Source organism: Manacus candei, unplaced genomic scaffold, assembly GCF_025592945.1.
Source record: "Manacus candei isolate 608988 ecotype Guabito, Panama unplaced genomic scaffold, ASM2559294v1 h1tg000119l, whole genome shotgun sequence".
Lineage (NCBI taxonomy): Eukaryota > Metazoa > Chordata > Aves > Passeriformes > Pipridae > Manacus > Manacus candei.
Window position 1 is genome coordinate 1328116 of NW_026138167.1, and position 14076 is coordinate 1342191.

Consider the following 14076-nt stretch of genomic DNA (forward strand, 5'->3'; position numbering starts at 1 on the left):
AAACTTAGTCTTGCTTTCAGGCACCACAAAGCCAAAATCTACTAGAGATAAATAGGGAACACTTAACTAACCACAAGGACTCAGGGAGGGGTAACCTGTAGATGTATATACTTGTGGTATAGAAATACCTGCCTGCTTCTTGTCCCTGGGTACTTCCATGTCCCCTGTCTCTCAGGGATCCCTGAGTACCCACCACCCAGCTGGAGCAGAGGTGACAGTGCTGCTGTGACCTGACCATCACAGTGTCAGCAGGGACAGGTAACCCAGGTTCCACATTCACCACTTACAAATACAGGACCATTTTGCCTCTCCTTTTTATCATGTGGTAGCTGCTAGTGTTGAAACTGTAGAAAAATGGATTTCCCCCCTCTTGTAGGTTGCTAAATGCTTTCTCCTTTTGTGTTCTGTTCCTCTGTTCAAGCCCCATCTGTGCAGGCTGCCTAAATCACCTCCATGCTCTCCTAGCAACCTTTAGCCTCCAGACTAACCCCTCGATCTATTCAATGCAGTTTGCAGAGAAATTTGCAGCTGAGTAGGTGCCAGCTGGGCATGATTCTAAAATAGCTCTCTGGAAGAGTCAGGCTCCAGTTCAGAGCCTGTCTGTGGCCTTTTGTCAGCCACTCTAAACTGGGAGCTGTCCACGGGGGGCAATGCATCCTCACAAAGGACTTGGGATTGGTGACTTAACAGTGGCATTAGGAGAGCAAGCCAAACTTCTGAAAAAACAATGGTGATAAAAGGTTTCTTTAAACTACACAGGCTACTGAAAATGTAACAGAAAGATAAGCTAGAAAATACAGTTCAGCAAAAAATATACAAGCAACTGTGTTATTAGAGTAAATAACCAGATAAATCCATAAGCCTGATTGCAGTGTCAGTGAGCCATGAGTGACTTGTCCCTGCTGCTGGGACACTGAGGTTTCCAGGCAGCCCTCTCTCCCCAACACCCTCCATGCCCTGTGTCTCTGGCTGTTTGGAGCGAGGGGGAGGTGACCTTACCCGTGTCTCGGAAGGGATGCGTATCCATGTTACATTCATGTAGCTGTGCAGAAGGTTAAGCTTTGCCTCAAGAGACAGAATCAAACTAAAGATGAAAAAAAGAAAGGAACAGTCAAAAAGCCTGAAAGAAAAAGCAATACTTCATAACAGGGAGAGGTGTAACAGCAGCCTGAATTGTGACCATCAGCTGGAGACCCACCCATGTCTTCTGCCACGTAACCAGAGAACAAGAACAAAGCCCTGGCAGCTCTCCCAGTACTCCAACCAGGTACAGCTCAAGACATTTTACTGCTTAACACTGAAGTTACAGAAAGGTCTTACTTGGCCAGTCTGGTGTTATCATTGTCATCTTTTCCCCACTCCCAGTCTTTCCCAGGATCGACCGCAAAGTGCAAAGGCAGTAACTTGTGTTCAGAGTCAGTCAGGGGGATCACGGCTGAAGCAGAGAAGAAACAAGGATTGGGGTGGGGGGAACAAAAATAACAAAAAGAGAAGACTAGCTGTGAAAAGCAGAATGGCTGCTGCAGGAAAGGCAGGGTTTGAGTGTGCAGCAGAACTGTCTCATCAGAGCACCACAAGTGATTTATACCGGGCTCCACCTCCCTGTCCTCCTGCGTGTGCAACAGAATACCCTGATTTAATACCCTGATTGCTCCTGGAATGAACAAGAGTCACCTGTGGAGGAGGGGAGACCTCTGAAAGAACAACATGGCCATTCTGTAATGCACAATAAACGTTTCCTGGAGACAGAGTCATTACAATACCAGAAAGCAGTAAAAAGTGGCAGTATTCCTGCCTGGTTCTCAGAATCACAGATTCACATACTTGTTAATTATTTTGCCTTTTCGGTTTAGCACCTTTTTGTTTTGCACGGTCAAAGAATTAAAAATACATTGGTATCAGCAGTAAGAAACAGAGCAAAAGGCAGTTACAGCGATTTTGGACTCAAACTGTGAATTAAGGTAATTGAAGAGCACAGATCAACATATATGTGAGTCAAGAGGTCAGTATGAAGTCTGTCTTGAGTGTAGTGAAAAGACCATAACTTCTGTTATATCCCAGCATTGCAGTTTTGGCTCTTCTGTTCTTTCCCCTCTCTGTCTTGCCTTCTGACACCTCTCTTAATGACTCTGCTTTATACTCTGCATGCAGGGACCACACTCTGGTGTTACAGAATGTCTATCATTCATCACCAGCAAGAAAGTAAGAGAAAACCAGTCAGCTTCAATTAAACCCACCAATTTGCTTGCATTTCATTAGGAAAAAAGGTAAAAACTGTTGAAGACCTGGTAGGATGCTCAGCATGGTGCAGGTCACTGCTGCTCCTCTGCCAACCAATCAAGGAATTTAATTTTCTACACTAAACCTCTAAAGAGTTCACCCAGGTATTCATTCCAGCCAAGTCAGGGGACAAAGAAACCTGGAGAAATCACCCAGACATCAGGGCACTCAGTTATTGAAACCCGACTGCAATAGTTATGTGCTGTCCGTAGTCTCTCCTGCAGTTCAGAAAACACCCCTTGTCAAAACAAAGGTAACGCGTGTTTGGTACGAGATTGTTCCTCGCGCAGCAGAACAGGCAGTGTCCTGCGTGCTGGGAGGGCAGCGGGGCTCGTCAGCCCCATGCCGGGGTCACAGCGAGGGCTGTGCTGTTCAGCCCCATCCCGGGGTCACACCGAGGGTTGTGCTGTTCAGCCCCATGCCGGGGTCACACCGAGGGTTGTGCTGTGCAGCCCCATCCCGGGGTCACACCGAGGGCTGTGCTGTTCAGCTCCATCCCAGGGTCACACCGAGGGCTGTGCTGTTCAGCCCCATCCCGGGGTCACACCGAGGGCTGTGTTTTTCAGTGCTCCCGGTTTGTACCGAGGCCGGGCTTGTTCATCCAGAACGCGCAGAAAACCCGAAACCGCCCCAAATCGCGCGGAAACGCCGCTCCCTGGCGGTGACGGCGGGGAATGCGGGAAATGCTCCCGAGAGCAGCGGCAAATCCGGCCCGGGACACCGGGACACAGGGACACCGGGACATAGGGACACCGGGACACCGGCACACCGGGACACCGGGACACCGGACACCGGGACAGCCCCGCTCCGGCCGCGCATCCCGCCGGCAGCAGGCACGGGCATTCAGACCGCAAGGGAATTTAGCGCCTTTAACAAACTCGGCGTGAATAAGCACAGTCCAAGTGTCCAGTTCAACACACACTGTCCAGCAGGTTCCTGGAGCACAGGAACAGAACAAATGGACAGCAGATGTGACCACTGAATACACCTTTTCACACTCACTGGTGTAACACGAGGGCTTCCCCTCCTGCATTCCGTGAAATTATTGCAACAAAGAGGCTGGAAGAACAGAAAACAGTCAACGTGGTTCCCAAGGAAAACACGTATTCTGCCAATTAACTGAATTAGCAGCAGGCACTGACTGGGCTGGCAGCCGACCTTGCAGTGCAGTATCTCAATCATTTAGAGGATAAAGGTAACTTAGAAAAGAGCAGCATTATAAGTTTACTGCACAACAGTTCACTTCTGGTAGCACCTGACCTTACAGGTACAGAGAACTGGGAATGTGATCCCAGGGCAGGTGATGTTGGAAAGCCTGGACCAAAGAACTGCCAGAGAGTTGGAGCAGTCTCTTTGGGAGGGAAACTTCAAAGAGTAAACGTGAGTTTCTTTTCTAAGGGCAGCTTGAAACTAACTTATTTTCCCATCATTCAGTAATAATAATTCTTTATAAACAAATTGTGAAGGAGTTCTTTTTAAAGTTCACTGTTATTACTGATACTGAAAATACAACTATTAAAATGCTTAGTGATACTCAATTTTATTAAAATACAAAATTAAGTACAAAACTAAGCTTAGAGCTGATTGTCTATAGCACGTCACTGTTGTCTGAACTACTGTGCACATTCTGTGTCTCTATCTTCACACAAATAACTGTTACTCCGAGTTGAATGGTGACATTCTAAGGTACAGTCTGAGGCTGGTAGGAAGCACTGCTCTCTTTGGGCAAAATATATCTGCTAAAGTAAGGGAGCTTTACAATTGTGTCTTCACTGCAAGAGATTTCCTCTCTCAGGGAACTGTGTTTGATAACCACAGTTTCCTGCAGGATTCCCCACGTTCCTAGCAGAAAAGTATTTTTATATCATGACTGCAAGCAGGATCCCTCACATTAATTCCAAAAGCAAACCCCCCAGATTGCAGCACCTCGCAGAGGCACAGCTACATCAGAGTTTGCAGCTTTGGTGCAGTTGCACTTGGCTTTGGATACTCCCTAGCTGGAGCCACACAACTCAGAACACAGCCTACCAGCCCTAACACACGGGATGTTTGACCAGCAGTTCATCCACAGCAGTTTAAGACACAGTGAGGACTTTCCTGCCATTCCTCAGCTGGGTGTGTGTGTGAAGGAAGTCACAGTGTTTCCCAGTACTCATCTTCACACCTCCAGTGTCATTATTCATCTTATAATGCTGGTAAAATGAAACAGTGAGCCCGAGACTGACACACTGCTGTCCCAAACCAGTGTCACCCCTGTCACACCCGGACTGCACTCGGAGGGAGCACAGCATGGGGGAAGCTCCAGGTTCAAGGAAGCAGCCTTAGGGGCAGCTGAACGCCAGGCTGTGTTTCCATGAACAAAGATACAAAACATCTGCATCAATAGAGCCTGCTTGGATATAAAAATATTTATAGGTTTTTAATCAGACACTGGATTTCAAAATGACAGGCCCTCTGGCAGCCAGCAGAACATCAGCTGTGTGCTAGTAGAAAGAAGACATGTCAAAATGTGGTTTAAATCCTCTCCAGACAAGACGATCTTAGTGTGTTTTCTCTTTATATAAATTTATAGGAGCATTTTAATTATCTGATACAGGACTCTGTGCCAAAGCAGGACTTCAGGCATTCACATCAGTATTTATTTGACCCTACATATTTCTCAAATACAGACATATTGCCTCCTCCCCAAGAAAGCTGAGCACCAGCTGAAACACATGTGACTGTACATGCAGTAGCTCAGACAGCTCCAGAGGCTGCTCCTGACACCTGGTTACACAGAGCAGGAATACTCCAGGTTACAAATGGCCGGGCTCACCAAGAGGCTCCTTTTAAGAAGGTGGAGCTCTGAGCTCTCACTTGCATTCTGATAGTTCCAAATCTGTTTGGTTTTGAACCTGTGCCACTGTTACTGGCACATTTCACAGCCATGGCTCTGCCCCCGTGTGCCAGAGCATCGCTCTGCTGATGAGGTACAAACCCAGCACTGCTGGAGCATCCTTGTGCCAACCTACTTCCTGCCACAGCAGGGAGAACAACAGGAATGCTGTGGTTGCTCTGGTCTCCAACAGCAACCAGCCTGGCAGCTGAAAGCCAAAGCATTCCCTTCATCCCAGAACAAATGCCAAATGCTCTCTGCTGCTCCACAGAACTGGAGCCTGGGTATTCAAAGCCCTGCAGTAAGACATGTACAGCTGGGTCATACAAAACAAATACTACTTTGATTCACTGACCCTTGTAATTAACCTGGATGAACATGAAAACCAGTATTTAATGTTTCTGATGCTGTGCTGGATATTTGGTAGGGTTTTCTCTCCCAGCACCTTTCCTGTGGCAATACAGGTGTAGGAAAATCCTACAGAAAGACAGTTTTCCCTAGCACTTGTGGGAGAAATCAAATATATAATCTTGTTATCAAACCCAAGATCTTGCAGTGTGTGACTAACAGGAATACATGGGAGAGGCAGGATCAGAGCAGCTGAACCATAGTGTCCCTCACTACCTTTTGTCAATCCCATCCCTTGGAGGACACAACAACAGCAAAAGGTTTGGTGGATGGCAGTTCCCCTGACTGCAAAGTTATTGCAGAGAGAGTTCAGTTCTGTGTATCCAGTTAGTTACACACAGAGGCTCTTTTAAGACCTGTGATCATGAAGCCTGGTATGAAGGCAGACAGATGTGCCTGAGATAAATGAGGTTTCTGTCAGTCTGCTGATATCATTCTGGTCCCAGTTGTTAGAAAGGAAGAAATGGACGCTGGCAACTCCACCAGACAACTTTACAGTGTATCATCAGCAACCATCAACAGTGAGATCGTGTCCTTAAAGGTTCTCCAAAACTCCAGCTTCATTCATATCACATTTTTGCATTGAAATGGGATAGATTTGCTTTTCAGACTTACATTTCTCAGAAGGTGTTTCACATCATACCTCAGGGTTTTCCTATGTGAAAAGCATTTTCCTAAGGGCTGTTCTTCTACTGCCTGAGGGCTGGAAGGCAGCTCCAATGTCCCAGTACATAATACCAAGGCCAGAGATATTCCCAAGCACCTGCCTACAAATCCCTAAAACAGTTCTGTGCCAGTGGAGGCCAAGGAGTTGGACTGGACTGATTTTTCCCATTGAATATCTGACATCTTGAGTATCTGACATCTAGATCAACCTTCTTCTCCATTTCAGTCTTATGATTCAGTCTCCTCTTGACCAGCACAAGGTTGCCAATACCACCTGCAATCCTTGGTGTAGCTTCCCATCTCACACAGCTCATGTAAAAGCTCTCTGCTCCTCCCAAAGGGATGACAAACCAGGTGTCAGATTCTTGTGTGAAGACACCACAACAAAATCTGCTGTTCAACAGCTCCTTTCTTGCTCCTTCTCATCATTTTAGTGAACACCTTCCTCTCTGCTTTGCAGAGCTGCAGCACTGCTGACATGGCAATGGGCATGGGCATGGTAATGCCTAATACATCCAAAATCAGATGGAATGCACACAGGGTTAGGGAATCAAAGGATGGACATTTAGGTGCCTCTAGACCTCCCTATGAAGGAGGATGGAATGGAATTCACTCAGGAGATCTCAACAACCAGCACACATTCCCATTTACTTACAGCTATATGCATTCATAAGGGATTTAAAACACCTTGGAAGTATCACCAGGAAAAAATAAGACTCATAACTAAAAGCAAAACTCCCTTGAATTTTTCTAAAGCCTCACCATGTTTTTGGCAAAACACTTTTCCCTTCTCCACAAAAGGAACAAAGACAGATAGAAGTTCATCTCACAGCTTTCTATGATTAAGCAAACAGCTCTAGCAAATAAGGGCACTTATAGCCAGCTCCTGGGCTACTAAAGCAAGAACAGATCCAGTTCTGAAGCTCTTGTCACTCCCAATCCCATATCCAGGAAGCTCCAATTTGACACAGAAGTATCTGGTCACTTTGTTGTCACTGTCCAAAGCAGAACAGAAGGCAGCAAGGTAAAAACATTTCACCTAAATATTTTTAAATGAGAAAAGTGCATTTAGCATACTACAAGAAAGGTATTTTTTCCATTACATCAGTTTTTAATAGTAAGCTTCTAAACGCTTTACTAACCCAAACTAACAAAGGCCTTCAAGAACCCAGAGTACTGTAGGTAACTATGGTTATACCTGTACATTTATGTACATATATGGAACTGACTGACAGAAACGGTGTGAGTGCCAAAGACTGGCAGTGACAGCACATGGATTAGAACTGTTGAGTTCTTGGCTCCCAGGCTTGTGATTAGACTACTCCTAAGCATGCAGCAAAAAAATTTAGTGAATATTGTCTCTTTTCTGATAGCTAAATACACCTACAGGTAGAAGAAGGTACTTTGTGCATTGTATTCAATATATATCCTAGTGTTACTGTGTTTATAGCATACCTTGTTCTCTCTGTTGGTCTTTTTGTTCCATGGAAACAAGAGCAGAGAAATGGGCCTGATCATAGGCCAGCACAAGAGGTGAGCAATGGCATCTGTTTGGGAGAACTTCAAGTGGCAAATAAATTCCTCCAAATGGTATCGGTGCAAACGCTGCAAAGGAAAAGGAGATCTTTTAAGAACAGACAATAATTGTAACAATTGTGCTGCAATATTTTCAGAGCTCCTGGAGAGCAGACTAAAGCACAGTAATCAGTGCAGGAAACAGTCATAACAGGTAAAATTTAATTATAAAAATGTCAGTAAGTACACAGCAAGCAATAATGAAAACCTTCTGCTCTTACGTATTTTTCCTTGCTTTAATTGTTTACTAGTAAAGTTATTAAGGTCTTATAACAAAATCTCAATGACTCACACAGGTATGCAGATCTGTACCTTCCTGTAATATTTGTAAGGAGAAGGGTATTTTCTAATAATCATCAGTAAATACACTACATTCTTTTGGCAACAGGCTCTGCTCGTGCCTTACAAACATGTTTATAGGCCACACATTACATATCTGTGAATGTGCATAGGTATGTATGTATGGTAATGTTAAGGAAGGACTCAAAAAATTCTACAAAGAGAGGAATGGGATGCTCCATCTGTAGGGGAAGATCTTGCTTTGGAAGATTCTACACTTGTTTCTATATATAATTATGGGAACAGCAAGTTTGGGCAGGAAAATTCTCTCAACGTGTTTGCTTCTGACCAATTATTTTTTCCTTTTGCTACAAAAATACGAATCTTTATTGCTGAAATATTTCCAAAATGAGTTCCCCTTGTGAGCCCACGCTGGCTGTGATCAGTGGCTGCATTGTCTTTCAGGTGTTTTTCCATAACTTACCGAGTCATCTACAGCCATTACTTGTAGTTCATAATTTGAATGGAAACTGAAATTACCACCCAGCATTTTCCTGTGGAAGTAAATTCCTGTGAACTCCATCACCTGTTTAACATCTTCCTTTAAACAACCAGACATCCCCCTTTAGTTAAGCAACACACTATCATGAACTAGTATTCTGTTAGTTCGTTGTAGAAAGTGAGTGAAGTGAATTTAATCCTTCAAGTCCTGCTCAGACAGTGTCCAGCTGGCTCCAACATTTGTGTGTTCACATGTGCAAACTGAATAAAACATTCTGGAAACGTTTGAATGATAAGCTGCAAGGGAGTTATTAAAAACAAAAATCCAAGACACACACATTCAAAATTCAATTTTTCAAAGATTAGATTGATTTCTGCAGGGTTTTAAGGGACACCAAAATAACACAGCAAAATTAGAACCTTGTTAACCTAAACCAATCACAATTGCATTGTGTTCTGTAATGTGATGGTTATTAAGTTTAATAGTCAATATCTAGGATAAACAGATTTTCATCAGGACTTACATGATTATCCCGTAGTTTTTACTTTTATCTAACAGAAATGGATTGAGCATCATTCTGTGCTTTCTGGTTTGTTTTTTCTTTCAAAAGAAGGCAGCAGCTCTCCCATAAACACCCAGGTATGTGACAGTTGGGTCTGTTGTGTGTGGCAGGTTAGGATTGATTCCATTTCCAGAGGAGTGGAGATGTCCAACCAAGCTCTTACCTTCTCCCCCTGAGTCTCGTAACATCGTGTCTGCTACTACAACAATAGGTCTTCTCAAAATGTGGGCTAAGACAAAAACATGGAACTCTTCCAGGCTCTCATACACTGGGTCTTCTGCATTATCCACTCTGGAAGACACAGCATTGAGACTGTTTTGAGCCAGCTTGAACCAACCACTGGAACTTCAGTGAATCAGCACATCCCAGCAGCAGTTCATCCTTCATTGTCACTTATATCCCACTCTTCTGAAACACATATTCCAATTATTGAAATAGGTACCATAGGAAACAGGGAAGGAGAATGCATTTTTGGAAATAAAATAATAGCAACAGAGGAAACGTTTTCACTTGCAGACTCCATGCCAGTTCAGTAGTCAGCAAAATTAATTCCTTTCTGATATTGTTTGGTAGCCTAGCAGGAATAGAAAAGGTGATTCTTAGCCAAGCTTTTGGAGTAAATCTACTTTTGTCACAGAAATCATAATTTCACGTGTCACCCTTGGCACACAGATCCTACACTGCCTTTCTAGTTCAGGTGAGTTTACCCTGGCAATGTAAGAAACACTGATATCAATTTGAGCAGGAGGAATTTAACTGACAAAGTTGTCAGCTTTTTTTTTTTTGATTGTTACAAAACTTTTTTTTTTTAAGATGGGGAGGGGTTACCTGTGTAAGGAACTGGAGATTCACTGTCCTATTAGATTTTCCAATGAGCTGAATTTCACCTGCTTTCAGGGAGGCTGATGCAGGAGACATTCACTGATCGAGCAGTGAGACACCTCTCCTTCCCCATATCCCTCCTCCCATTACCCAAACTCATCAGGAATTTTTCCCTGATGTTCAAACTAAATTCCCCATTTTATAATTTCTTCCCATACTCCTCACTGAACTCTTCTCCATGGTTGGCTGTGACAGTTTTTCAGCATTTGCAGTCCTATGTCACCCTCAGAGCAATTTTTTAGCCAAAGGGCAGTCAGGAGAATCCTGTTATTGGCAAGACAATGTGCCAGAAAGATTTCCAGCTATTTTCTCAATTAGTATTTCCTGACTATAGGTCCTAATTTTTATTTTTTTTCAAATCCTCTAATTATTCCTCATCTCCTAGTTGATGAGGTTTCTAGAACTGGAAGGCACATTCCAGATGCAGCTGTCTCAGAAGGATCTCTGTCCCTTTGCTCAGCTGGTGACATGCCCAACTGCACAAACTCCAAAATTCCACTGGGCACCTTTACTCTCCAGTATCACATCAAGTTGCTTCATTCACTAGCTATGACCAAATTCAGAGTTTTCAAACCCCTTCTCTTCTGTTACACATCACGTTCCATCACTCCCTGTCCCAGGGTCAGAGTGGCTGAGGTGGTGAGGGAGCTCTGGAGGTCCCTTGTCCAAGCCCTGCTCCAGCAGGACCTCCCAGAGCTGCCCCAGGCCGTGTCCAGACACCTTTGAGTCCCTTCACAACCCCTCTGGGAAACCTTTCCAGTGTCCAGTTCTGTATCATCAGTGCCAGTAATTCATGTGGGCTGTTTTGTATTATTTCAGTAGCACTGCTGAGGATTCAGTATGAATTTTGCTAAAGATTAATGAGAATGAAAAAATCATCATTAACAAGTGTCCATGGCAACCTACCACATCCTTTGATCTGCTTATCATTCCACTTTTTTCCATGGATCTTTATTTATGCTAGCTACATGGCCATGAAAATTGTGGACAAAATAATTTTGTCAATATAATGTGGAAGCAAAGAAAATTTAGGAAACTGAAATTAATTCCTCTGTTCATTTAAAGCTAACTTTAAATGATGAAATCCACTTACACACAGATCTGCATTGCACAATCCTGCTCAACCAGAGCACTCTGACTAAATAATTTATCTTGATTATAAGAGCACATTAACAGGAAAAAAACCCAAACAGACAAAAATAAAAATCTCAGGACCACTGATACCTGCAGTCCAAACACAGTGGACACCTACTCATCACTCCAGAGAGACTCTTTCCCCTATGGAAAATCTAATTTGTACTGCAGCCAGCAAAGCAAGAAAACCTTTTCCAAAAAGCTAGACTGGGAAAGTCACCTCCCCTGCTGTTCCACCTGGCTGTGTGCTGGCTGCTCCTCTGCTGCCTGGAAACTCTGAGAAAGATCTGTTTTCCTGTCCTTGGATTTCCTTCTAAACAGCTCCCTATGGAGCTCTTCTCCTTGCTCTTCTCCCCCACCCAGAGCCTCCAGATTCTCAGTGAGTCCAACAGACTCAAAATGGCTGTTCCAAGTTCAGGCTGAGTTTTGGATTCATGCAGAGCACGAGAGCAATGCCCACAGACAGTGAGAGGCGCTGAGACAACATGGCAAGTGTAAAGCTCTCCAGCCTGGAGGTCTGTTAGAAGCATGAGATCAGAGTGACGTCTGAGTTTGCATCTCTATTTGCCACCATTTCATTTCTGACACCTCTTCTTTTCCTGCTTAACAATTCTCAGATAAAAACCAACATAAAGCACAGCTGCAGCTCAACAGCAAGTCCAAATTCCTGCTGTAGGTGAGGAACCTGTCTGTTATTTCCTTAAAGGTGTTCAGCACTGAGCTTCAGCTCAGACACAGAAAATGGCACAGCCCTGGGACAGTCTTTCATTCTTCAGGAAAAAAAAGGTATTTTGCATTGACTAAAGGAGACACAGAATGTGAATTCTTTGAGTCCCATATCTGAATCACTGGGCAGTTTGAATGTTTCCAGGCTGTGTTTGGCTTCAGTACAAGTTACATGAACAGCAAATAGGCCAGATGAAAAGATGTGTCAGCCATTACAAACTTCAGCTAATAATAAAAAGATACACTGTTATAATGAACCATTTTCTATCTCTGCCCTGTAATTGCTGCATATACAGGACAGTTTAAAAGAAATATTACTCCTATAACAGACACCAGATCAGATAAAAGTCACTTTAAAGGCATTTCTTTGTTAAATGGTCTAAACTAAATTCTCTATAAGATGAGGGCCTTGGATGGCTTCAGTAGTTGTGTATGAAGAACTGTATGTTCTCAATACCTCACCAAGTCCAGAACCTCAGAGAACACCTGCATCTGAGAGGTATTTCCTGTCTAAATGTTTGGGGTTTCTGCCTTAAATAAAACTCCAACAACACACGGACGGATTACAGCAGTATTCTCTCCCTTCTTCCCCATTTAAAATCCCTTGATTCTATTAATAAGATAATGTCAGCAGCATAGAGACAGGCTACAGGTGACAGAGTTCATGCTTCCCAAACCTGCACTAGCTCAGCCCACGACACAACACCCAGGTTTGCAACAAGTGAGTAACAACAGTGCTGCTCAATCCAGCAACAGGCTCTGACTGGCAGAAGGCTGCACAGGGAAGGAGGGAGCTGGAATTTTCTCTTAAGCAGGATGGCAACAGTTAGGTTCTCAACACAAAACAAGTATTTTCAAGTACAAGTACAAGACATTTTCCTTTTTTCAAAGCAGTTGCTTCAGTTCAGTACCCCTGGCTTTGCTGGTAAATGGAGATAAATGAAGCAATTATGTTAATCTAGAATTCATTTTTTACGTTTACAGAAAGATGTGCAAATCTGTTTCAAAACAAGAATCTGCTTCATAATGAATTGGTTTGGTCTGCTTTAGTGCTTGGAGGATTTTACATGTTGGAAATAAGAACTTATGAGCCAGGTTTTCCTGTGTTCCCTTTTTCTTTCTTTCCAACTTCCCAGTCTCAGAACAAGAGTGCTCTCAAAGGAAGGATCTTGGGAGATTTAGTGACAACTGATCTCCTCTGCACGTAGTTCACTCTGAAAAATAACTAAAATGAGCTTGCAGGTGAATGAGGAAGCACAATTCCAGACTCAGCTTTTCTGACTGAATTCTTTTGAAGCAGATACAACTTCTGATGCTTTAGCTAATTCTGACACCAAAGGAAAATTCATCTCATCTACAGTTCAAAGACTGATGGGCAAGCTTTCTTAATATAGCACCTAACAAGAAGACATAATGTACCCCCCTCTCATAAATACTATTTTGATATTCCTTTTCCTTATCAAAGGCCCTACTTTGAACATGGGATCATTAAATTGAGAAAGTAATTCATTCTGCCACATTCATTCTGTCTTTGAAATGAATGTAAGGAGAAATACATATTCGCATGTTTAATGGGCTGTTTCTTGCCTGATTCTTCTTTCAGTGTTCACAGGAAAAATTAACTGTTGCCCATTTATACTTACTTTATTTAGATTTGCAAAAAAGATAAATGCAAGCCATGATGAGAACATTAAACCCAACTTAAATTGCTTCTTTATGTAATAGTACTACCCCCTGTGTAAGGACCTGGGAACTGAAGGTAAAGGTGGTTGATGCCTGGCAAATGCAACATTTGAGGGCATCTCTGACTAGCAGATGCTATGTATGTGAAACATATAGAATGAAACAGATAGAATAAGGCCAGAGAAAACTGGGGCTGAATGACCAAATTTAATAGAAATACAAACTGAGCTGCATTAGAACACTGAACTGTATCAACAGGAAAATACCTACAAAGATAGGAAACAAACTAGAGACTAAAATGAAAATAAATCTCTTTTTTACCTTCAAAACAGAAGAAAATGAGACACATTATGGCTGACAATTTTCTAAGCAATGTCCTCCTGCATTTGTAGAATTACCTATGTTTAACATAATAGAGTCAAAAGGAAAATATATTCTTTCACAGCCCAGAGAACGTCTATGGACTTTGTTACTCTCATTGTGTTGTCTGCCTTCTTTTGTTAA

General features: G+C 43.1%; 1 protein-coding gene across 8 annotated transcripts in view; it reads right to left on the reverse strand.

The window, feature by feature from the left end:
* The window catches only part of OTUD7A (OTU deubiquitinase 7A), a 121772-nt gene that overhangs the window by 2887 nt on the left and 104809 nt on the right, over positions 1 to 14076 (reverse strand). For all 8 annotated transcript variants that reach the window (XM_051770486.1, XM_051770492.1, XM_051770490.1 and 5 more), the window contains 4 exons: positions 9311 to 9438; positions 7685 to 7834; positions 1321 to 1435; positions 1000 to 1084 (listed from right to left, as the gene is read on the reverse strand). In XM_051770486.1, the coding sequence (XP_051626446.1) occupies positions 1000 to 1084; positions 1321 to 1435; positions 7685 to 7834; positions 9311 to 9438 (478 nt within the window). The remainder of the gene's footprint in view (positions 1 to 999; positions 1085 to 1320; positions 1436 to 7684; positions 7835 to 9310; positions 9439 to 14076) is intronic.